The 23,215-nt window shown below is 43.5% G+C and overlaps 1 protein-coding gene across 2 annotated transcripts in view; it reads right to left on the bottom strand.

Moving 5' to 3' along the window:
- Positions 1 to 22,992, bottom strand: part of LOC140699574 (trafficking protein particle complex subunit 9-like) — a 133,859-nt gene extending 110,867 nt beyond the window's left edge. For both annotated transcript variants that reach the window (XR_012077770.1, XM_072972235.1), the window contains exon 1: positions 22,787 to 22,992. Coding sequence is in view for 1 of the 2 variants with exons in the window: in XM_072972235.1 (XP_072828336.1) it covers positions 22,787 to 22,809 (23 nt within the window). In the remaining variant the exon portion in view is untranslated. The remainder of the gene's footprint in view (positions 1 to 22,786) is intronic.
- Between the last annotated feature and the right edge of the window lie 223 nt (positions 22,993 to 23,215).

The raw sequence follows: 23,215 nt of genomic DNA, 5'->3' as shown, positions 1-23,215 counted from the left end.
GAACTCGGACCCACGTTTGTAACCAAAGTACTACCGTATTTTATGTGCTTTTTGTGTGTATAATACATTTGTTTCTGGCATGAAAGGGTATTTAATAAATGATCGGTTGTCTTGTCTATCTCATTAGCTCACAATCTTTATATTTTTGTATTGTACTCTTCCCCTGGAGAAAGGAACGGAAAGAGCGGGGGTCAGAATGAGGTGGGGCTCCATTCTTTATCTGTTACCTCATCTCATCCAAGTCCCCAAACAGGGAGAAAGAGCAAATGTTCTCTTCATCATTTAAAGAGAGGGCTCCAGTGATGGTGACTTACTCAACTCCAAAACCAAGTCTGGGGGAAGGGCACATGTAGCAACGAGAACAGTATCACCTGTAGGAAGGCAAAAAGAGCTCAGGGGATGGCTCAATGGGTCAGCCTGATTTAATTTCAATCGATAAAACAATAACACACTCTAAAAATATTAGCATACAATGGATTTGCTCTTTCTTGACATCTAGCAAGTTTCCACATCTCACATGTAACATTATCATGAACTAGTGAAAGGAAGAGTCCACAGACAAGGAAAATCAATGCCACAGGCAGGCTGAAACACAGGCTGGAGGAAAGGAAGAGAAAGGGCATAGTTAAGAAGAGGGGAAATTCTGGGAAAAAGACATCATCACAAGGACTCTCAAGCATCATCCAGCAATCATATAATCATTCTTTCAAGAGAAAGTTACTTAGGTCCTATTTTGTGCAACATTGTACAGTGGGCGAAGCAAGAGCACAGCGTCCGGTGGCAGCAAGTTGCGGAGCTCCAATACACTTCTGATCCCGGTACCTTGCACACTTGTCCTCAGTATAAAGGCAAAAAATATAGTAAAATAATCCAATGTAAACTCTATGCAATGCTGAAAAAAAATTAAAGAAGACCTAAATACCTGGACAGACACACCACGCACATTCCTGGATCAAATGACAGCATTCTTGGGATGGCAGTGCTCCCCAGAGCGATCCATATATTCAACGTTGACTCGATCACAATCCCAGTGGGTTGCTCTGCAGAAACTATCTGCTGCTACAATTCATATGGGAATTCGAGGATCTCAGTAACCAAACCGTAGTTGAAATAGAAGAACAATTTGAGAGGACTTGTAATTCTCAATTTCAAACCTTACAACTGTATCTCCAGGTGAGATTAGAGGCCATTTTTAAGTTATAATTGTGTTTATCCTTATTTTCTAAATTCTGTACAATGAATATACCTGTTAGAATAAGAAATATAAAAAGTAAGGTATTTTTTAAAACATGCAAACCGATTCATTCATTGGGAAAAAAATATTTTGACTATAAAGAAGAAAACAAATATCTAGTGAAAAAGGACTATTTAAAAACAAGAGTGCATTTACATTTTCCTAAATTGGAACCTGAAAAGCACAGACACATCAAGTTTCTAGGGAGAGTGTTGCAACATATTAATTGTTATTTCCAAAATTCTAATTGAACAATGAAAACTCAAGAAAGGGAAAATCTTGATTGACAGCCAACTGCAAACACATGGAGATCAAAGGCCTAGAAATCATAGTTCCTTTAACTCTGCTACTAACTCAATAGGAGAGGAAATTCCTCACAGAGGGGACAGTGGAATCCCATGCATAAGAAAGGATACACAGTACAAACTGCACTAGAATTGGGGGTGGTTTCCTTAGAAGAATTCTAAAGTTACAACATTGCTGAAAAACTATAAAAACACTGACAGACAGATTAAAACACACAGTCATATATATTATATAGAAAGATATGAAGTCTGCTCCCATGTTGCATAGAAATACGAACATATTTGTTCATTTATGGGCACTGATTACTTTATCCCAGGTAGAATATTTCAACTAAAATAGATAATCAATAATACACTCCTCTTGTCAAGGCTAGTTGATAAGTTACTCTGCTATGTAAGCATAATGTGTCTAAGATAGATTTTAAATTAGTGAAAAAGATTTTTGTATGGTTTCTTGAACCCTTCTCAAAACACCAAGCTTAATTTTAAAATAAATCTGAGCAGTATTTCTATATGATCTTTTCCCTCGTGAAATGAACAACACAGTCTGTTGTCAAAATTCTTTCCTTACAATGATTCACGAGCACCGTATACTCACAAAACTGCTGGACAGCAAGGCACTATCCAGACACTGTGACAAAAGAAATGAAACACAAGGAAGACAGTGACCCTATTCTGCAGGGCTAATAATCTGTTCCAACACTGGGTTTTTATTTGATTGGTTTGATTGGTTAGAAAAATAAAATCACTCAAGTACACTCTTCTTTGAGCATTATGTAAATCATGACTCTTTTTAGTGTCATGAGCAGGAAAGACTTGAGCATGAATTGATTAGATCAACTAGGCACAATCATCACTGGAGCCTGAGTAATAAATAAGTACATGAGACCTAAAATAAACCTACACAGATCTCTACAAGGAAAATGAAGAGGTGAGTTCCCCAATGAGAAAACAAACAATCAAGAAATCAAAAAAGGAAAACTTTTTCATTAACGATTCCAGGCAGTAGTGGAGCATGGTGGTGAAGATCACAAATGCTGGGGACAAACATGAGGGTCTGAAATCCCACAGCACTGGGTAGCTGTGACACTGATATTTCAGTGAAATTTTCTGCACCTCAGTCTCCTATCCATAGACTGTGGACAACCACAGCACCCATCTCCTAGAACGGTCTTAAGAATTAAGTTATTTTTTATATAAAAGTTTAAATAAAATACCTCAGATTTTAAATATTACCCCAAAAGCTCAAGGAACAAAGAAAACAGTGATAAATTGGAGTTCATCAAATGTTAAAAATTTGCTTCAAAGGACACCATCCAGAAAGTGAAAAAACAACAGAGAGGAGAAAATTTTTTCAAATTATTTAACTGATTAAGTATTCAGATAAAATAAAAGAAAAAACTCCTACAACTCAACAAGAAAAAGAGAACTCAATTAAAATGTGAATAAAGTATCTGAAAATGTATTTTTCAAAGAAAATACACAAATGGCCAATAAGCACAATCAAACGATGTTCAATATCATTAGCTGTAAAAGAAATCAAGTCAAAACCACTAGGAGAAACCGCTTCACACTCACTACAATAGGTTATAATAAAAAAAAGTGTAACAAGCACTAATGAAGACACAGAGGAAGCGGAGTGCACAGCCCTTACTGGTGAGGATGTAACACAGCGTGGCCACTTTAGAAAACAGCCTGGCAGGTCCTCAGAGAGTTGAACATTTGGTTTATGAATGATCCAGCATTTCTGCTCTCTGGTCACCCAAGTAAGAGAACTGAAAACAAATGTCCACATAAAAACTCCTACAGGAGTATTCACGGCGCCATTACTCTTCACACCCAAAAAGCAGAAACAACACAAATGACTATCACCTGATGAATGGGTAAACAGTGGGGCCCGGATATACAGTAGAATATAATTCAGCAATAGCAAAGCATAGAGTACTGACCCAGGCCACAACCTGGAAAAACATTGAAAAAGTTACTCAGTGTGAAAGAAGTCAGTCACAATAGACAGTTCCATTTACATGAAATAACTTGTTTTACATGAAATGTCCAGCACAGGCAAATCCACAGAGAGAGAACAGTGGCTGCCTGGGGCTGGGGGAGGATGAGGAAGATGGGAATGACTGCTTGTGCATACAGGGCTTCCTGTTGGGGGATGAAAATATTCTAAGATTGACTGCGATGCACAATTCTGGGCATTGAGTAAAAACCGCTGTACATTTTAATGGGTGAATTGTATTAAAACTGTTAAGGACAAAAGCACCTAGGGCCAGAACCTTCAAATAGTAAATGCAAATTGCTAACTTTTATTACAGGAAGAAGAAACTGCCCTCAGCATGAAAGCAGGAGATCGGCAAATGTGGGTTAACAGAATTGGACAAGAGCATTTCACTTGAAAGGGTTGCTGAGTGTACACGAAATATTCAGAAATAGGAAAATCAGCTTGACATCACGAAGAAGCATTCTGCTTCAAATGCAGATCAAGGATTCGGCAAGCCCAGCTGCTAGAAATAACCAGAGAAGAAACCTGGTTCTTAAAACAAGCACCAGAGCCAACAAGGAAATGGTGGTGAGGAAAGCAGGCAGCCAAAAATCTGGAACAGTTTGCTACAAATAATTTCTCCACTGAAAATTCAAAAATAAAATGAAAGTGATGCAATGCTGAGCTGGCCTCACGTTAAAGGGCTTCCTCTGCTGCTCGACAGTTCTGTAACCCCGAATGTGAGACTCAGGAGAATCAGCATGGCTCCTGGCAGTCCCCAAGTGACTGCCCACCAGCACGCTTACCACCATCACATCTGCCAGGGTTGTATTGCACAGAAGAGACCAACTTCTAAAAGGCACAGGAAATGTTTACCAGGGAAGAAAAGGCTGCTGTCAGTCCTGGGACAGAGGCCCTGTGAGCAGAGGCCAGAAGGCTGCAGGTGAACTGGAGTAGACCTGGGGCAGGAAGGGACCACGGAAGAGCAGATCTCAATTTTCTACTCTCTCTCCCTCGGGTAGGAGAGATAAAGCCTGCATCCTTCTCACCTGGAACTGTGGGTTCTGGCTGGCAGAAGTCTTACGTACAGGGAATGAATACTCAAGACTCTGTGGAAAAAGTCAAGAAAGCGAGAGGGCGTAGGGACCCAACTCCACGAGCCTCTCAAATGCTCCCATATTTATTGTGTATAATCAAAGGAAAACGTCATTAACAGTTGAGTGATAGTAAGCAGGAACTTGGGGAAAGAAGGATGAGACAGAGATTGTAGAATCCACCATGAGTACAAAGGCTTAGTGTATCTTTAGCGAAGTCATGGTGTGAGAGGAATAAGATACATTCTTTAGACATGTGAATTACAAAGCAGACCACCAGACCAGCTAGGTCCTTGTTTGGGGGATAATAGAGTATCTAACTGCACACAAGCCCAGCCTTTATAGCTGAGGGCCTGGGTCATTGCTTTGCGATGAGCAGAGTGCTATCTAAAACCTCATCTACGCAAGCAAAGCATTATCTCTGCTTTTTAAGGCAAGGAGACAGGAGTGAGTATGCACAGGGCCCTGCTTGCAAAGCAGTTACTAAGCATACGTTTTCTTCTTAAATTTGACAGGCGGCTGGGGTCTGTTAAAATTTGTTAACCCAATCATGGGCTCCCACATGGAACCATTATGAAGGACACCCTAGGGTGACAAATCCTGGCTCTGGGTCTTTTCCTGCCAGCTTCAGCCACTCTAGCAGAGTCTAGGCACATTCCTGAATAATGATCATACAGAACCACCCACACTGTTAACTACTGGTGCTTGAAACTTAATTTTAGCTCTACACAACTTAACGTAGAAAAGTTTCAGAAATAAAAGATATTATATTTATTTTATATCTCATCATAGGACTGATTTTTCTGATTGCTCTAAGCTGCTTCTTCTTGGTAAAGCACCTAATTCTGCAGGTGAATTCAGTACTTTCTTTGGGCATAACTAGCCAGTTTGGGCTCGCTAACTTCTATTGGTCAAATACCGATACACTTAATTGATTTCATTGTTCATCAATTTCAGCTGGGAGCAGAGGGAGTGTCACTCTGTTCCTCAGCCCACCCTCAACTCTTTATCATCAGCAACTCAGGCCTCCGGAAACCAAAAAAAGCTTTTGTTTCCCTTCTACAGTTTCAACAAACCCAACAGGATACATAAGCCTGGAGAAAGAATTCAAAACAAATGTTAAAACAAAAATCAATAAACCTGAAGCAACTCCATCTCCGAATCATGATACACAATGACATGAGATTAAGTGTGTCAGGCACAAAGCATGGGTGAGCCTGACCACCTGATTTCTATTCTTCAAAGGAAGGAAAGTTTTCTTATTTTTTATTATCACTCTGTCATTGTTTCTGATTAAGCCAAAAACTAGTTTATGAAATAATTAAGCATTGAAATAACAGATTATTGTTGTATCAATTACAGAAGGCATTCAGAGGTGTTAGGAAAAACCACCTCTGTAAAAAATGTCTTCCACTGTGAAGAACACGTATACAAAATGCAACAGAGAATTCAAGCTCTTGTGGGGAGTAAAAGCCACAGAAACAAAGCAAAGTCATTACTATGAGTCAACTCAAAATTCACTGGACAATCATGTTCAATGCATTCAATGAAATTTAAAGGCATACTGCAAACCATATACTTAATGATCTGCAGGCTAGAGGAAGAATTTCTCTCTTTAACAGACAAGATTAATCAACAGGGTGCCCCACCAAACAAGGACCAAAGAACAATCAAGTTTTTAACAGTTCTGATAAATCAGCATTTTCTAAAGATCAAAATCCAGAAATTTTAAACATTCATTCACACCACAATGAAACAAGCACTTAAAAAAAACCCAAAGAAAATAAGCACATAGAACATGTACATAGATCAATGAGAATTTCTTGTGACGCTGGAAGAAACAGGCTATAGTCTTTTACTTGAGAAATAAAACTACTTTTAAAGATAAATGCTAAAACACATTTCATCATTCATGTTGCCTTGAAAAATCTGAGGCACTTGTATCTGATTAGAAAAGCAATTCTGAGTAATAGTGTGTTACAATTCAGTGCCAGTTTGCTTTAGAAGAAAAGAGAAAAGAAAAGCTACTGTTTCTCATATCCTGCACAAAGTGTGAAGTGTCTCCCTGCCTCTTTCTCCTCCCGTTTTCTAAGCTCATGCTTCCCAACCCTTCTGAAACAAGTATGAGAACCTCTTATTCCCGCCAATATGCCAAATGACAAAAGAAAATCAATTTATTTGTGTAAGTATATGCTTATACCTTGAACTGGAAGAGAAAGATATCAGAAGTCTATATGGAACTTATTTCTACATTCCTGAATCACACACACAAACGTTCACACAGACACAGACACAGACACATACCCCCTGGATTACTGGGAAATTCACAAGGTTATGATTTCCATCTTCTAGAAGATAACTTTGTAGTTAGTCTAAAATACAAAACTGTCAGCTTTGGAAAGCCTTGATCACCTGCTAAAGCATCCAAATATCAAAGAGACCCAATTAGCCTTCTCGGTAGAATGTAATTTCCCATGATGGCAAAACATACCCTAAGAAGTACTGGATCCAAGTCTCGTGTTTATCACTAGCTATGATCGCTTTTAAGCACATTAACAGATTCAGAAACGTATGTCTCAACAGCATTTATTCTTATTGAAATAGTATACGTGTTCAATTGCCTATACAGAGATCAGGTCCCATGATGGAGTTTAAGAGCTATTTTGTGTATTGCAATATTTATTTTTAAGTGCAGACAAGGAGGGTGGGTATTACTCAGTTGTAGAGAACCTGCATAGCATGCACAATGTCCTGGCTTCAGTCCCCCGTACCTCAAAAAATATAAATAAAATAAGGGCATATTTAAAAATGAGTAAAGTTATAAAAAAATGCAGACTAAAAACCACTGCAATCTAGGAGACACAATTACAATAAAAAAACAAGAGTTTCTATCAATTATTGGCTATTTGCCAATCGCAGAGACAACCAGAATTCACACCTGATAACCATCACGTGTGATTCTCAGCAACCCTACTAAGTAGACACGGATGAGAAACCAGGCTCTGCGGATGAGGAGACGGAGCTCAGAGGAGCCGGGGACGCTGACCGTCCTGCTTCCCGTGACACCACATCAGCCCAGGGCAAGCGCTGACGGAGCTGCTATGAGGGGACACCCAGCTGCATGGAACCTTGGGGCACTGGGGAGTCCCAGAAAACACTAAAAACTGTTCAGTGAAAAACCAGCTCAAATATAATACACTGTGCCACATTGTTTAAACAGGGAACATGACTGAGACCTTTTTGATGCCTCCGTGTCCTTTCTGCCATCGTCAGTTACTTGCCCTCACAGCGTGACCAGTGATGAACTGGACCCCATATGAAGTGCACTCAGATGGCAGAGCATTTGAAGCTGTTTTATGAAGTTTGTAAGACTCTGTGCCTCACACAGGCGGTCATCCATCACTTCTCACCGGTGTGGACGTACCACCTGAAATCACTCCTTTCTGCTTTTTAAAATCCCTTCATCTACCCCAGACTTTTCAACAGCAAAGAAGAAGCTAAACCACAGACAGTGGACAGCTTTTCACCAAATTTCTTGAACGGCCCATCAGACTACCTGGAAGCCCTTTACTTTTATTAAACCCACTTCCAGGTACTTCATCATTTTCTGATTGGTGGACTTGGCCTCTGACTGAGCTACTCAGAGAGCTCCCAGCCTCACATCCGTGAGAGGACCCTGCTGTTGGGAGAAATCAGTGAGAAAGGCGTACATCCCCTAGTCAGGTCTGCACGGCTAGAAGTGCCACAACGTGCTAAAAATTTATACCGTCATAACCCCTGGGCTCCCATGGACTGGTTTCACATTAACCAAACTCATGAGACACTGATACAAGAAAACCAGAAATTTAACTTATTAATGTAACAGAAGACGTGAAACTATGAACCAGACTGCAATATCAGAGTTCAACCATGAGTATATGTTCTCCTCCACGGCCCAATCACGGGCAGGCAGTCACATGGCAAGTGTGGACAGAAGCAGAGCAGGAAGGATTTCTACATTAATTCAATGGACTAAATTTCTGTTATACCAACAGATCTGCTGCCTGGAAAACAATTAATGCTAATCACGGTGCACTCTTCGTGGACAGTTGCCGAGACACGACTGTGAGCACCTGTGTAACTCTCCTTTCCCTGTCCTTTATGGGCTAATTGAGGCACAGACGTACAGAAATCGAGGGATGCAGATACATCTAAACACCCAAAGCCCATTCTGGGAGCCACAATACCATACAGCCAGGGTGAAAATACTTGCTCTGCCACTTACTGGTTCTGTGACCTTGGCCAACTTACCCTCTGTGTGCCTTAATTTCCACACTGTAAAACTGGGATAACAATCAAACCTTCCTTACTCGCTTGTTGACAAGATTGAAGGATTCATTTCTGTAAAACACTCAGAAAAGAATGTAGCACATTTTTGGTGCTCAACAAATGTCAAATTAATATTACAGTGGTTTACAAGTCTCCTTCCTAATCATCTTCTGTGTTTCCTGGCTAGACTAATACCCAAAGGAAATTTTTATTTCTCCTTTTATAAACTCTTGGGGTGCACCCTTCTGTTCCATCCCACCACCTGTTTAAACTGATGGAAGGGATACCTCCTCCCCACTCCTCTGGGTCATGCAGAGTGCTACTCCCTTCACAGCCCTGACCCCTGGCCCACAGCTAGCCCTCCTCACATTAACAGATTGAGTTGTGATTCCAGGGAGACAAGCAGGGCATGTGAAACCCTTCCTTTCCCTCCAGTGTTGGCCACCCTAGGGAAGCACCCTGGATGCTCAGCTCCATGGCAGAACAGCCCTGTGCATGATGGGGCAGATTCTCTCAAGGGAAGGCTTGTTGTGGCCCAGAGATACCTGGGACAGGGTGAGTCTCTACTTCTGGGACACAGTATCATGACACTCATTTACCCACAGCCCTGAAGTTCATGGAGAACGTGGCTTCATCAGTAACAAAGAAGACATTTAACGCCTGCCTACTCTTTTGTGTCATCTCTCAGTTGGCTGCTGGAGACAACATGTGTATAAGTATTGGTTCCCCTTAGGCCCCAACATATATGAAGTAACAAAAATTTCTGTGGCTTAACGTTGGTCCAGGGCGACTGTGTAACAGTTCTGACTCTGCTGATGCTAAATTATGGGTGTAGGAATTATGGAACCTCCTCAAATATCTTTCATCATAAAATCAGCTTTTCTTATTTTCTTGTTTCTTTGTAATTACCAAAGACTATAAAATGATGGCTTCACACAAAACAGCAGCTAAAGTTTATGAGCTCTCTTGACGTACCCACTGTGTTAAACACGTTACATAATTACTAATTCTCACAATTCTACAAAGCAGATATGAGCGTCCCCTTCTCACAGACAAGGGGAAAACTCAGAACGAGCTGACTCAGGATCACGTGGTTCAGTGGCAGCACGTGCAGGCAAACCCAAGTCAAGAAACTACACCCCTTCATATATGTACCAAATCAACTGCCACCAATTAACACACAGCGGCGGGGTCAATACTCAGGGAACTCAACACACTTTTCAGCTTTATGGTGCTCCAGAGGCAGCTTCTAGCTGTTTTATAAAATCCCGGCTCACTGGTTTCTAACACTAGAAGAAAAGGCCGATTTTGCCATTGTTTGCACAGCAAGTCTGAAATGTTCACAGCGAGATAACAGAATAAAACTATGATATAAGCAGAAAAATTTTTCCAGGTAGAAAGACATAATGGACATTGTGCTATTCTGAAGCATTAAGCAAAGAAATCAAAATAAAATCACATTGTTTAAGCCTTATTTTACAAACAGAAAAATTAAGACTGTAAAAAGTTGCAACAGCGCCACCTATGGCTAAAAAGACCTTCCAGGTTGCCGGGAAACATGCAACACAAAAATTGACTGTAGGATGAGAAACGAGAATCAGGTAACTAGAAGCTTATGTAGCATATACTGCACTTTGCTTCGGGGGAATGGACGGGTATTCAGTATTTAATCTGATATTGCTAATACTCCTAAATATAAACAAAATACATAGGCTCATGGAAATTCATCTTAGAAGTGGAAAGATTCCAGTCCAGCCACTTCATTTTACATGAGGGGAGACTGAGACCTGAGATCTGTCCTCCTGGCAATCAGCAGCAAAGCTCTCCTAGGTCTCATGTCTTGCACTGTAGTAAAAACCAACAGAACTGTACTACGCCTATATTCATAGAAGTCACGTCTGTATTTCTCCAACAGTAGGTAATCTAAGTATCTTGCAAAATAGTTCTCAAAGAGCCAGAAAATGATACAAGTTTGTTGAAATACAAAAACATTTATTTACATATTAAAACAGCATGAGCTTTATTCTCTCTATTAAAAAAGTGACATGTCAAATCAAAATTTTGAAATTTTAAAACCTGAAAAGAGTGCAGAAAAAAATCAAAATATTCTTTAATCACAAAAGAGAGAAGCTTATTCCCTGAAAATAATCAATGTGGATTTTTCTAAACTTAATGGTTCTGGTCAGAATCCCGAGAAATTAAATGTCTGATGGATGGTTACACGGCAACATGAATTCTGAGCTGTAACAATACACATTCTGTGTAAATAATCTTCAAGGTCGTCTGCTTAAGGCAATTTAAGTAGTCCCTGTCTCACTAGAATGACACAGATTTCAATAAAGCTTCATACTGCACTTATAAAAAAACTGAATCCTAGTTTCTTTAAGCCATATTAATGTATATCATATATATACATATTGAATATGCATCAGAAATAAGCTACACTTTTTAGTATTCAGAGTTGATACTTCTAAACTATCAGTCACTGTGACAGCACATTTTTATTAAGCACCTATACGGTGCTTTGTATACAAGGCGTCCAGCTCTCACAGTCAGACAAGGTAAACCATATTACTCAAATTTCACAAATGATGAAATATACTTAAGCCAGGTAAACAACTAAGATATTCATCATCAGGAAAGAAAAGAGTAAGGATTTTACTTACAATACTCACTGACAAAGTTTTCTTTCATACTAAGACTACATAAAACAAATTCAGTGTTTGGAAATTTTTCAGTAAATAAACACCACTAGAAAAAACAAGTAACATCATTAGCAACAGTTGGACTTTCAAAGACCACTTCTCTCTTGCACAATAGTTATTTTAAATGTTTTGTTTTTAGTTCTCACAAAGCACTAAATTAAAAAAATATTACCTTTAAAGTCATTACCTGAGAATAAAACATTTGTGAAAATGTACAATTTTAATTTATGTCACTCTGCCTCACATTCTCACTGGTGTCTCTCCTTTGAAGACCTCATCAGGCTGAGATAGCTAAAATCGGTCATTTATGGACTCACAGGAGTTCGGGAAAACACTCAACGGGAGGCTGATTAGAGGAGCAATTGAGAATTCATCCTGTGCAGCCTGGATTCCAGCATCGAGCTAGCCACCGCCAGCTGCGTGTGATTTGGGGCAAGCTGACCCATCTCTCAATCCCTCAGCTACAAAAAAGGAGACACTGATACCTACAATCAAACACCTGCTATGAAGTAAAATATGAGCAAAGCATTTTAGCCTCAGTTAGGCGTCCACTCACAGCGAGTTTGGTCATGATGATGAGGAGGATGGCAGTTAATAAATTAAGCTCGACCAAACAGGAGATATCACCTTAAAGGAGAAACATTCTAAGTCCATGAGAATTTCCTTTTGGATGGATTGCAGAATATTCTATAGATTTTTTTTTAATAAACCAAATTTTGTCCATTAATTGTAGATTTACAGGTTCATGGACAAGTCTCCAGAAAAAGAATTAGAGGCCTCTAACCTCTGAAAACTAAGATGTAAATTTTAAAAAAAATCAGGGAAGAGATTATACCTCATTTGGGAGAGTATGTTCTTAGCATGCATGAGGCCCTCAGTTCAGTCCCCAGTAACTCCATCTAAAAACTTTGTTTTGTAAGAAATAGAGAATTAAAGCAAAAAGATGGAGGAATAGGGAATTTTTTAGAGACTCATCTCAGATTTAAGATGGGGAAGAAACCATCCAATTCTCAGAAGAAATCTTGAGGACTATGTAAACTGGATCTGAGATGTCTAGTCTTTTAACATTATTCATGAAATCATATTACCAAGTCTTAAAACTACCTGATAAACCACAGTGGTGATACTGATCATAACAGCTACCATCACGTATCGAGCTCCGGCTAGGACTGCTCTGTTCTGACATCTCTGCACCTCAGGCCTCACCAGGCGGAGAGCACTAAATTCGGTCATTTATGAACATCTCGTGTAAGTCCTCCATTTGTGCTTCTCACTCTCCCCTCACCAGCTCCTCTGAGGGAAGCACTGTTATCATCTTCCCCACCCACAGATAAGGCCACTGAGGCACAGAGACTAAACCTGTTCCAGGCCACATTGGCATTAAAGGACGTCTGTATTTCTGCTGTTTTGCTTTTCACAAAGGAATCTGAGATATCAATTCAAGGCAGACTGTTAAATAATCAAGTCTGTCAGGTCTTCACCTCAAAGAGCAGATACTATAAATTCCTGATGTAGGATGAGGCTGCCGCCACAAACTGACTCAGCTTGAAATTAATATCCAAGATGAAGCAGCGGATACACGTAAATATTCACGATTGTCAACTCTGCTCACGGGTCTGGGCCCTTCACTGCCTGAAAGGGGGTGAAATCCCCACCTGTGTCTGGGAGGGAAGCCCGGCTCTTCCCGGGCTCACCCAGGCTTCATGGGCTATTTACCCCCACAGACTAGCCTCAACGGTTAAAAGCTCTCAAGATTTTTACACCAGGCAAAACTGAAAGACATTTCTGCAGATGGAGCACTTCTCAGGCTTAAATTTTTTTGCCTACACTCAGCCAGAGGGAGAAAAGGAACAGAACTCTACAAAGTCTCTGACCCTCACCACTCACAGGAGTAGAATGACCACAGCAGAAGATGGCACTTCACATTGCAGAATGAGAACAAAATAAAGATGCCCCAACGACAGGCACTCCCAGACACAGCGCTCAGCAGTCTTCTGCACAATCACGGTTGTGCAGCCCTCATCAACTTCTATTTCCAGAACACTTCATCAGCCCAAAAGAATCCCCCTATCACTAGCATTCACTCCCTAATCCCCCTCCACTCAGCCCCTTCCAACCATCACCTGCTCTCTGCCTCTGCATGTGCCTATTCTGGGCATTTCAGATCACTGAAATCAACAATTTGTGACCGTTTGTGTCTGCTTCCTTTCAAATAACAAGCTGTTATCAAGGCTTGTATATTTTGAAGTGGTATCAGCATCTCTTTCTTTTTTTTTTTTTGGAAACGTTAAAGATTATTAGAAGGTGGTAAGTACTATCAAAAAGAGTAGAGTGGAGCATAAGTGATTGGGTTTCGAACGGAAAAGTGTGGGTTGAAGAGTCAGGGTGGAATTCCCAAAACAGGTGGCTTTTTCATTCTCCTCTTTTTTTTTCTTTTTTACTCACTCTTAAGTGTGAATAATGTTCCACTACATGGAGATACTACATTCTGTTCATCCATTCAGCAGCTATTTATGGACGAGGTCCAGAAAAATGAGTGTAAGAGGTGACTAGCATGGATGGCATTTAAGCAAAGGGCAAAATGTGCTTTCAAAAAAAAAGCCAACAAACAGAGGCACAAGGAAATTCAGTGCGTTTCTGAGCAAAGTGCTTGCTTGCTTCGGCAGGACTACCGTGCAGGGCTGGGGCGGATATTGGCAGGAATCACGGTGAGGGAGTCACCTGAGAAGACACCCCACTGCAAGCAGCTCAGCCAATCCTCCTCCCTCATCCTGTATTGTTAGAGCAATGTGTCTAGGTTACTCTTATTTCAATTAATAGCACTTTAACTGCACATCTGATCATCTCCATCAGACCACATTACCTCCAAGTCACAGAAAATCATTCACTGACTGGAGCAGCACCAGGACATAACGGTGATGGATCAGGGAGTCCTACAGCATTCCAGCCTGCAGGCACAAACCCCACATGTGCCCTGGTGATGTCCAGAAAATAAAATGCATGGAAATATCTCACTGCTGGTACACGACATCTGACCTCAAATTGCCCGAAAATCATGCTGGCAAAGCACTACTCAACCTTCTCAGTACAAAAAAAAAAAAAAAAAGCTAAGAAGGCAAATTTAGGCTCTTCCATTGAAAACCAGCAGCCACCACTGCCAGTATTTCAGCTGGAATGCTCCTGACTTTGAAAACCACTGCGCAGTTACTTTTCAAGCGTGAAACTGATATATATATACCACGTAGATGATATTGCAGTAGGATTTTTCTTTTCAAAATTTCCAGTTGCAACATTAGCACAAGAAAGTTTATGTTTAGGCTTTAAAAAAAATCAATTATCCTCCACTTTCTTAATTTTGAACTTATTATTATTTTATAAATGGAGCTATGGTGCGTATTTAAAACCTTTTGATTTCTGAAAACAAGACCTTTATGACCTCACTATTTCAGAGCAAACTTTAACGATTCTGAGAGGTGGGGCCTGGGGCGCTCACTAACAGCTCTTTAAATACTGGCAAGGATGTGCTATTAAGTAATGCAATGGCTCTAACTCCACATTAGCTCAGAAAGCAAAGAAACCACACCAAAGTCTTCCTTAAATATTTTTATATTCCTATTCTTTTGAATATTAAAGTTCTTAAAATATATGATGTTTTTTGAAAAAGACAACAGCTGTATTAATTTTCCTCTCACCAAGAAAGCAGTCTTTATCAGGAATAAAAACCCCTATGGAAATCAAAATGACAGGACGTTTCTAGCTAAGTGAACATCCAGATATGAACACAAACCTAAATCCTACCAGATCTCACTCGAAGGAGCTCAACAAAGGCCTGGGCAACCCGGGAGATTAGCTCTTTTGTTCCAAATGTTGGCTGAGCTAAGATCATCACACTAGGCATGGAAGGAGAGAAGAGGAATGTCCACCTGGCGGCCTCCATCCGTTTCCTTCCAGCCACAAGGTGCCTCTAGGGCAGCCCCGGTAACAAGCCCCACATAAGGAAAGCCGGCATCCACACTGCCCCTGCCATCCCGAAGTAGCCCCGATGCCCATATCCCAGCCTGTGAATGGCCTTCTAATGATCCCCCAGTTGGTGGCACCCTCCCCCTCTTCCCCGCTACACACAGATACACAGAGCCATGACAGCCTTCCCAAAGCACAAATTTGATTACATCAATCCCACTTCAAACACTTCAGAGGCTCCCTGGTAGAGTTCTAGCCCCACCCCAGGCCCTGCTCGCCCAGTCTCATCTCAGGACATAGGTCCCCAGTGACCTCAGGAGCCCCCAGACCTGCTCCTACTTCCCACTTGCCTCCAGGCTCATTTTGACTGTTTCCCAAGGAAGCCTTCCCTCCCTCCAACCTCCACAATTTGTTCCTCTCTTCCTAAAACATTCTAGGCTAAGTCAACTTCTGACAATGCTAAGTTCTCAAGAAGCAAATACATTTTGCTTACTAATGTGGCTACACTCTGTCTCCCCTAGACTCACTGAAGTGCACGTGTTATGAATAAATGAATGACGGGTTGGGTCTCAAAGGGACTGACATACCTGCTCTCGCCCATCCCGACCCTTTTGTCTGTAGTATATCTGAAGCAAAACCAGAAGTACCTTTCCTTAGGGTCACTTGCTGTTGACACCCTTCACTGCCTACTGTGTCAGTTCTAGTAAAACTCAACTTCTTCCAAAGCCCTACACCACGGACTCTCTCCAGTGTCCTCCCCAGCAGGGGCTCCCTCCACCCTGGACCGCACAGGGCACTCTCCCCAGGTCCCCACGCCAAAAGCCTCCAGGCCTCTACCCGGGCTGCACCTGCGACCTGAGCCACATTCTTGACTCCTTCTCCTGGCTGACTCTTACTCTGTCCTCACAACTGAATGTAGAGCCCATTTCTTCCAGGAAGTCCTCTCTGATAATGTCCTTTAGGTCTTGTCTGGCCTCTATCTATAGCAGCAGTACATGGTGACCAACTGGGTGTTTGCCCGCTCCTTTGAGTCCACGAACCCTTGGGGGCCACGTGGGAAGGAGTGAGAGATTACAAGACGGGTGGGGGAAGCAAAACGCAAAAATCACAGCCCAAGTCCCAAATTCAAGGATACATTCTCAGAAAAAACTATAAACTATTTCACACGGGTCCAATTTGGCTACTATTTTTGTGGCTTGGGGACAGCAAAAACTTGGTGTTCTAGTCCAAAACCCAGGTTACATGCAAAGAAATGTATATATTCATATCCAAAGGAAACCAGAGCTGCTCAACAACAGTTTGCAGTTAGAACTGAAAGGAAATTTGATAAAGGCAATCTCTCTCTCTCTCTTCTTCCTTTTCTAGCATCATATAATTTTAGAAGTATTTGCGTGACTAACAGATGGCTACAGCCCGTGATTCTGCACTGAAGTGTTCGGGGCTGAGGAAGCCCAGATTACATTCACTCTGTAAGTGCAATCACACCAACACACTGATAGGTGCCGTGAGTGGTGCAGCTGATGTTCCAAAGCAGGCAACATTATTCTGTAAGAGAACTCTAAATAGAAAGGAAGAAATGCAATGTCCTGTACTCAATTTCATTTGTAATATGGGCCATTAACTGATAGTATATCTTGACTAATGAAACCCAAAAATAAATTGTCAACGTCGATTTTCTTCATCTGACCGTTTTATGCTAACATCGGATATTAAACCCTCACTCCATACGGAAAGCTCAGGCCTATGCTGCAGCACAGTTACATCCCGTGGAAGAAAGCGGATCAAGGGAGAATTGGAGAGTTTCCCTTCAGAAGCTGCGAAGTGTGGTTTTGAACCTGTACATCATTTGCAACCACGACATCGACAAAGGAGTTAGACGTTACCTCTGTGGGGCGAAAATCACTGCGTGCTTCAGAACCATCAAACAACGCTGAGCTTTGTAAAACGGTCCAGAGGCGCTTAAATCATACTTTTCCTGAAAGGCTCCAAAACTGACCCACTTCACCATTCCAAGTATAACAGGGAAGTACTGGAAACAGTAGAGAGAACATGCCCTTGAAGTCTGACAAGGCCCTGCTTGAATCCTGCTACAGCATTTACTAGCCGCTAAATGGACCAATTCCTTAACCCCTCTGAGAAGGCTTCCCAAACCGCAAAAGGGGGCTGCCACCGCCCACCTGGGAGGCATGGATGTGAATGCAACACGCAAGTAGGGCGGCCGACTGGTACGTGACACGGGGCCTGGCTAGTTTCCCTCCGCTGCCCTTCTCCCCCTTTAAACTTGCACTGTTCCCCCGGTAATGATCAAGCCCCTGAAACAGACTACCCGTATCTTCTGTGTATCCCTGGATACATGCCTTACCCTTAGGAGGCCAGAAAAACAACTGCCTCCTCCCAAGTCACTAACAATGTTCTTAAGAGTCTGGGTATTTTTAACTCTATTTTTCAGGGAGACTATTCCAGAACTTTCCAAGCACCATTCTCCAGGTTGGCTCCCCTCCCAGTGCCCATCCCTTCTCACCTCAGATCCTCTGTCTAACTGCCTTCTGTTCATGGGAAAACGAGTCCGGTATGGTGGGGCTCCCAAGGCCTCCCTCCCTCCCTCACAGGTGATTGTGACAAACTTCTCCCCACTCCTCACTCCAACTCTAGCTTCTGAGGAGTCTATCCTCCCGGACCCTGCAGACTCTGCACCTTCCCAAGACGCACACTTGGCCATGACCCTCCCTTCAGATTTCTTCCTGGCTGGTCCTGCCCAGCCCCCGGCCCCTTAAGGATAACTGGCATTGCTTTGACAATGGCAAACGCCACTGACTGACACACCAAAGCTGCATGGTCTGGGCTTTCCTCCAATCCAGACACAGTCCTACCCCACCTCAGCCTCAGTCTGCAGCCCTCGAGATGATCTAATTCACATGCAAGGCTGTGAACAGCAGCTAAGAATGTATCTCTAGTACGGCTCCTTCACCTGAGCCCCAGGCTCATCGACCCGAGTGCCTCTTTGAAGTCCTAACTTGGATGACAAATGGCATCTTAAAAATGCCTCATGTCCACCATTTACTCTGGAATTCCATTCCTGGCAGGTATCTCCCAGACTCCCCATTTTAGTAACAGCCCCAGCACCCACCGAGGTGTCTGAGGTCACATTCAATTTCCACTGTTCCGTCCCCCCCAGCCCTGCCCCGGAATCAGTCCGTCAATAAGCCCATCTCAAGTGTAGTTCTGCAGGGACCATGGCCGGAAACACACAAACTCACAGCATGGTGCACTAACAGTCCTCCGTAGGGTGCTCCCTGGAGGGGGAGGCATCTCCTGCCGCTGTTCACCTCAGAAGGCACTGGATTCTCACACAGGAGTCCCAGGAGGAGGGACTCAAGGTTCTCCCGTGGTCTGAGCTTTGAAGGGCCCAAGGTCTGGGGGAGCTCCTAATTAGCAGACACACTTGCCAATGAGCAGATGAGGATGAGGGAACCCATGCAAGGCTGTTATCACTTCAACTCATGGGCTCTCAGGGGCCACGGGAAAGGCCTGTGTCCAAGGTACAGCCCGGCCATCACAGATCCCAGCCTGCATTTGCCAACCCGGACAGCCTAGACTCCATCTACTTGTGACACTTACTTCTGTTCTGTTCCCCACCCAGAATGTGATGGACTCATTCAGATATTCTGGCCTGTCTCAAGCGAGACAAATTCAGTGAAAAATGAAGTGTCCACATTTGGACCAAAGCATGAAAGGAGAAACAAGGCCTCATGGTCAGCATGATGGTGGTGACCAAACAATTCCGCCAGGTGAGATGAACCAGGGTAGGGGTGAGAATCCAAGGTCCTAGGTCTGCCAAATCATCTTCTTTCACGGTTGTCTGGGGTGTTGGAGACTGACTAACACAAACTAACGACACGGCCGTCAGTGGTGGACGTCAGCTGCAACAGAAACGGATTCAGCTCTTTACTGCCAACATGGGTTAAAAGTAAAGGCCGAGGCAGGGAGGTCTGCACGGCTGCTGAGGCAAACCACAGACCCAGCTCTGAATGCCCACTGGCTGGAGCAGAGAGGAAGCTACGGCCCTTTTAGCAGTCCCTGTGTCCAACAGATCCAGGTGAGCCAGCTACTTAGGAGAAGGCCATGTTGTCCTGATACTCAGAAAAACCAGCCTCGTAAAGGGAACAAAATAGTGGCATGGATTTTAGACCCAATTCTGCCCCTTTATGAAGGCAAAGTAATGTAAATGGCACGGGGAAGTTGAATGTAAAAAAAAAAAAAAATTAAAGAACCAAACGGTGACCACTTCCTCCAACAGCGGCCCCTGCAGCTGTCACCTCCGTGGCGGCCACTTCCTCTCCAGTGACCGCCGGCCAGGAAGCGCCGTCACGCACGTCACACAGCGACAGCCAGGAACCGCGTGCCGAGCACGTTTGTGTAAAAGCAGGAATCGAGCAAAATGCTGCAGAATTAAACCTTACAAGTTTAAATACTCCATGAAAAGAATGCCTCAGCAGCCGCCTAAATCAAATCGCATCTTACTTCTACAAAACAATCAAACAAATTTAATAAGAGCGCATTTGTCACCAAATAAAAGGACGACCAAACATGTTCCTCAAAAGCAAGGATTTCAACAGGTATCAAACACCAGTGGGTGATGAGCTAACAAAGCAAATATTCCAAAAAATTAGAAAATTAAAAAATGACTAAGATAATAGATGGATCAAAACAGCTGTTAAGTTGTTGCTTTTTAAAGCGATGGAGACGCACGGAGGGCAATCTGGCTATTTCCAATGCAGGGTGTGCACAGCCCACATTTTCAGAAGCAACAACATGTTCACTGGGCAGTACAAGTGAAAAAGGAATAAAGAAAAAAGAAAAGAGGAACAAGAGAAAATTAGAAACACACAAGAACAAAAATGATTTTGACTGCATGTACAAGAATTTACGTGAGTGTGTGAGGTCAGGGACGTGGGGATGGTGAGACCCACCCTCACCTCCTGCTCCAGGGAAAGCAGGGGCCTGAGGGGAGCGGCGCTGCCAGGGGACCACAACGTGTTCAGCGCCCCTAACCAAAATTCCACCTACAAGCGTCGAGGCAGCTTTTGAGCTACAAATTTTGGTCGCATTTCAGTCTGGACAGATTTACTCACTTCCACCAAGAGTAGCAGGAGAGAATGAGGCTCTGCTCCTGCACCAAAGCATTGTTTAAAAAATTAATGACTGTGGAATAGTAAAAGCAACAATGGAGTAGAAGTGACTGGAGGAGAATATGCTTGACCCTAGCTCACTGGCCGCGTTATCTCACTGACGTTCAGATGCTGGCTGAGCCCTTATGGTACCAGAACAGACAGACCCACAAGGAGGGAAGTTTAATGCGCTGAACCACTGTGGGCTAAGTACACATCCGGCTACTACGCTAAGTCCCAAGGGCAGACTTCAAAAGGCAAAAACAAGCTGGCATTTTCTGGTGGGTCTGCAGACTCAGAGACAAGCATTTGTTGAGCAAAAATGTCACCAGTGCCTCCTATGACAAAAGAAGTGGCACTGGCGTGGGGTCTGGGGCAGGGCTCCAGGCTTCCACTTCTCACTCACCAGTCTGTCCAGGGGGAGAAGAAGGTCCCTGCTTAGGTTTCGCTGATGAACCTACCTTGACTAATGTCTGGGGCCTCAGCAGGAGTTGACAGATGAGGTGAACGGAGCCAGACTCTGTGTAGCACGGTGCTGGCAGCTATGCCCTCAGCAGTGCCCAGGCTCCTAAACATGTCAGCTCATCTCCAAGAAGTAGATGGGGATTGCGGGCATGTAGATCACAGGGCCCTGTGAGGACAAGTACAGATCATGGCCACGACATGCCTCTCCTCTTCCTTAAGCCATAGAGGTATGTCCGGGGAGGAACAGAATATTCATCCAGAGCTTGCTAGGTGGGCTCTCGCAGGTGGGACTCGGGTCCCCCGTGCTTTTCACTCACAGGGCTGGTCTAGACATTCTATTTATCAATTCTCTAGCATCTTCTCCTCCAACTTACCAACAACCAGAAAGTAGGATCTGATCTTACGTAAGTTCAAGAATCACAGAGCACCTCCTCCAAAGCGGGCCTGGTAGCACATGCCAGGTCCTCTGACCGTCACCTGTGGGACCACCATGAGCCCTCTCCAGACTCAAGGACAGAGGCCGTAGGCTAGGTGGACACAGCTTCCCTCACTCACCCCAGAAAAGGGGGACCACGTCTCGGCAAAGGCATCTCACCCTCTTCTGCCCGAGGGACAGCACGATAGATACACAGGGAAACAGAGCAGAAGGTGGGGGGGAAGGCAGCCCAGAAGAGCTCGTCTGTACTTCCGAGGCAAAGTGGGGCCTTTGACTTAATCACAGGGACAAACTGAGAATGAACATTTCCCTGCTCTGTCCCAAACACCGTGATACGCCTTTCCCTGCATAAGGAGTTCATTCAGAAGTCCCTGGCGGTGTTTCTGATGTCCTAACATGGCATGGTGGCTGTCGGGCAGGAAGAGACTGCCTGAGCTGAAAAGGTGCTGGGCCTGGGAGGCAGGTGACAGCGGATCCAGCAGCAGCTAAACCAGCGCCTCGTTTTGCCTCTCGGGGTTCAGCATCTCATCTATAAGCAAAGGGATGAGACTGTCCCAGGACAGGCTGCCCAACAGAAATGAAATGAGAGCCATGTAAAGAAAGTTTCCCAGTTGCCACGTTTAAAATTTTAAACAAAGAAACAAACCAACAAACAAAAAACAAATACTAGAATGTGATTTTAAGAACAGATCTTACTTAATCTACTGTATGTTAAATACTATCATTTTGACATGTAATCAATATAGGAAGTAAAGGGATAGTTTATGTACTTTTACTAGACAAGCCTCAGCGTCTAATGTGCATTTGACCTACAGCACATCTCAGCTCAGTCCAGCCTCCTCCCCAGTGCTCCTAGCATCCGTGGCTTTGGCTACTTTCTTGGACAGCAACTCCAGGGTTCCCACCATGTTCCTGGCTGTAAAGCGGGAGTAAGGGTCCACACTAACCCTAAAAGGATCTCTCTGAAACAAAGGCGGATTCTCTTTGAAATATCTGTAAAGCGGCGGGCTGCACCTCCCCTCCCCTTGGCTACAAGACAGACTTCTTCCTTGCTGATCCCTTTCTGGATGTAGGGAAGCAATCCGGCACACAGCCAGGGTGGGCTGGCCTCCAGGTAAACTTACCTGCTCTCTGTGTTCAGTCTCATGAATTCCTCCTTCTCAAACGGGATGCAGAGGAGGGGGATCTTGTCCCCAGATATCTTGGGGCCACCATCCAGCCACTTGGACTTGAGCAAGATGAAGAGTGAGTCAGTGAAGTCCTCGATCCTCTTCTCCACCACCCTGCAGTCCTCTTAGTTTGAGGGCAACTTCGGTGCGCGGCTGCTCGGTTACCTCCCCATGCTGCACAAAGACAAAAGCTAAGACTCATTGAACGAGGTGCCATACAGCCCCTCTGCACGTGCAGCTTCTCGAAGGCCTTGGCAGAGAGACAGTCGGTAATGGTGACAAGGCCCACGACCTTGCGGTGGGTCTGGAAGATGCTCCACCCATTGTCGGGCACATAGTGGTGCCTGTAGTGCATACAGTGTGTCCACTGTGAGCCGCATGGGC

Source organism: Vicugna pacos, chromosome 11, assembly GCF_048564905.1.
Source record: "Vicugna pacos chromosome 11, VicPac4, whole genome shotgun sequence".
NCBI classification, from domain to species: domain Eukaryota; kingdom Metazoa; phylum Chordata; class Mammalia; order Artiodactyla; family Camelidae; genus Vicugna; species Vicugna pacos.
The sequence above is the reverse complement of the archived record's forward strand: the minus strand, read 5'-3'. Positions and strand labels throughout refer to the sequence as shown.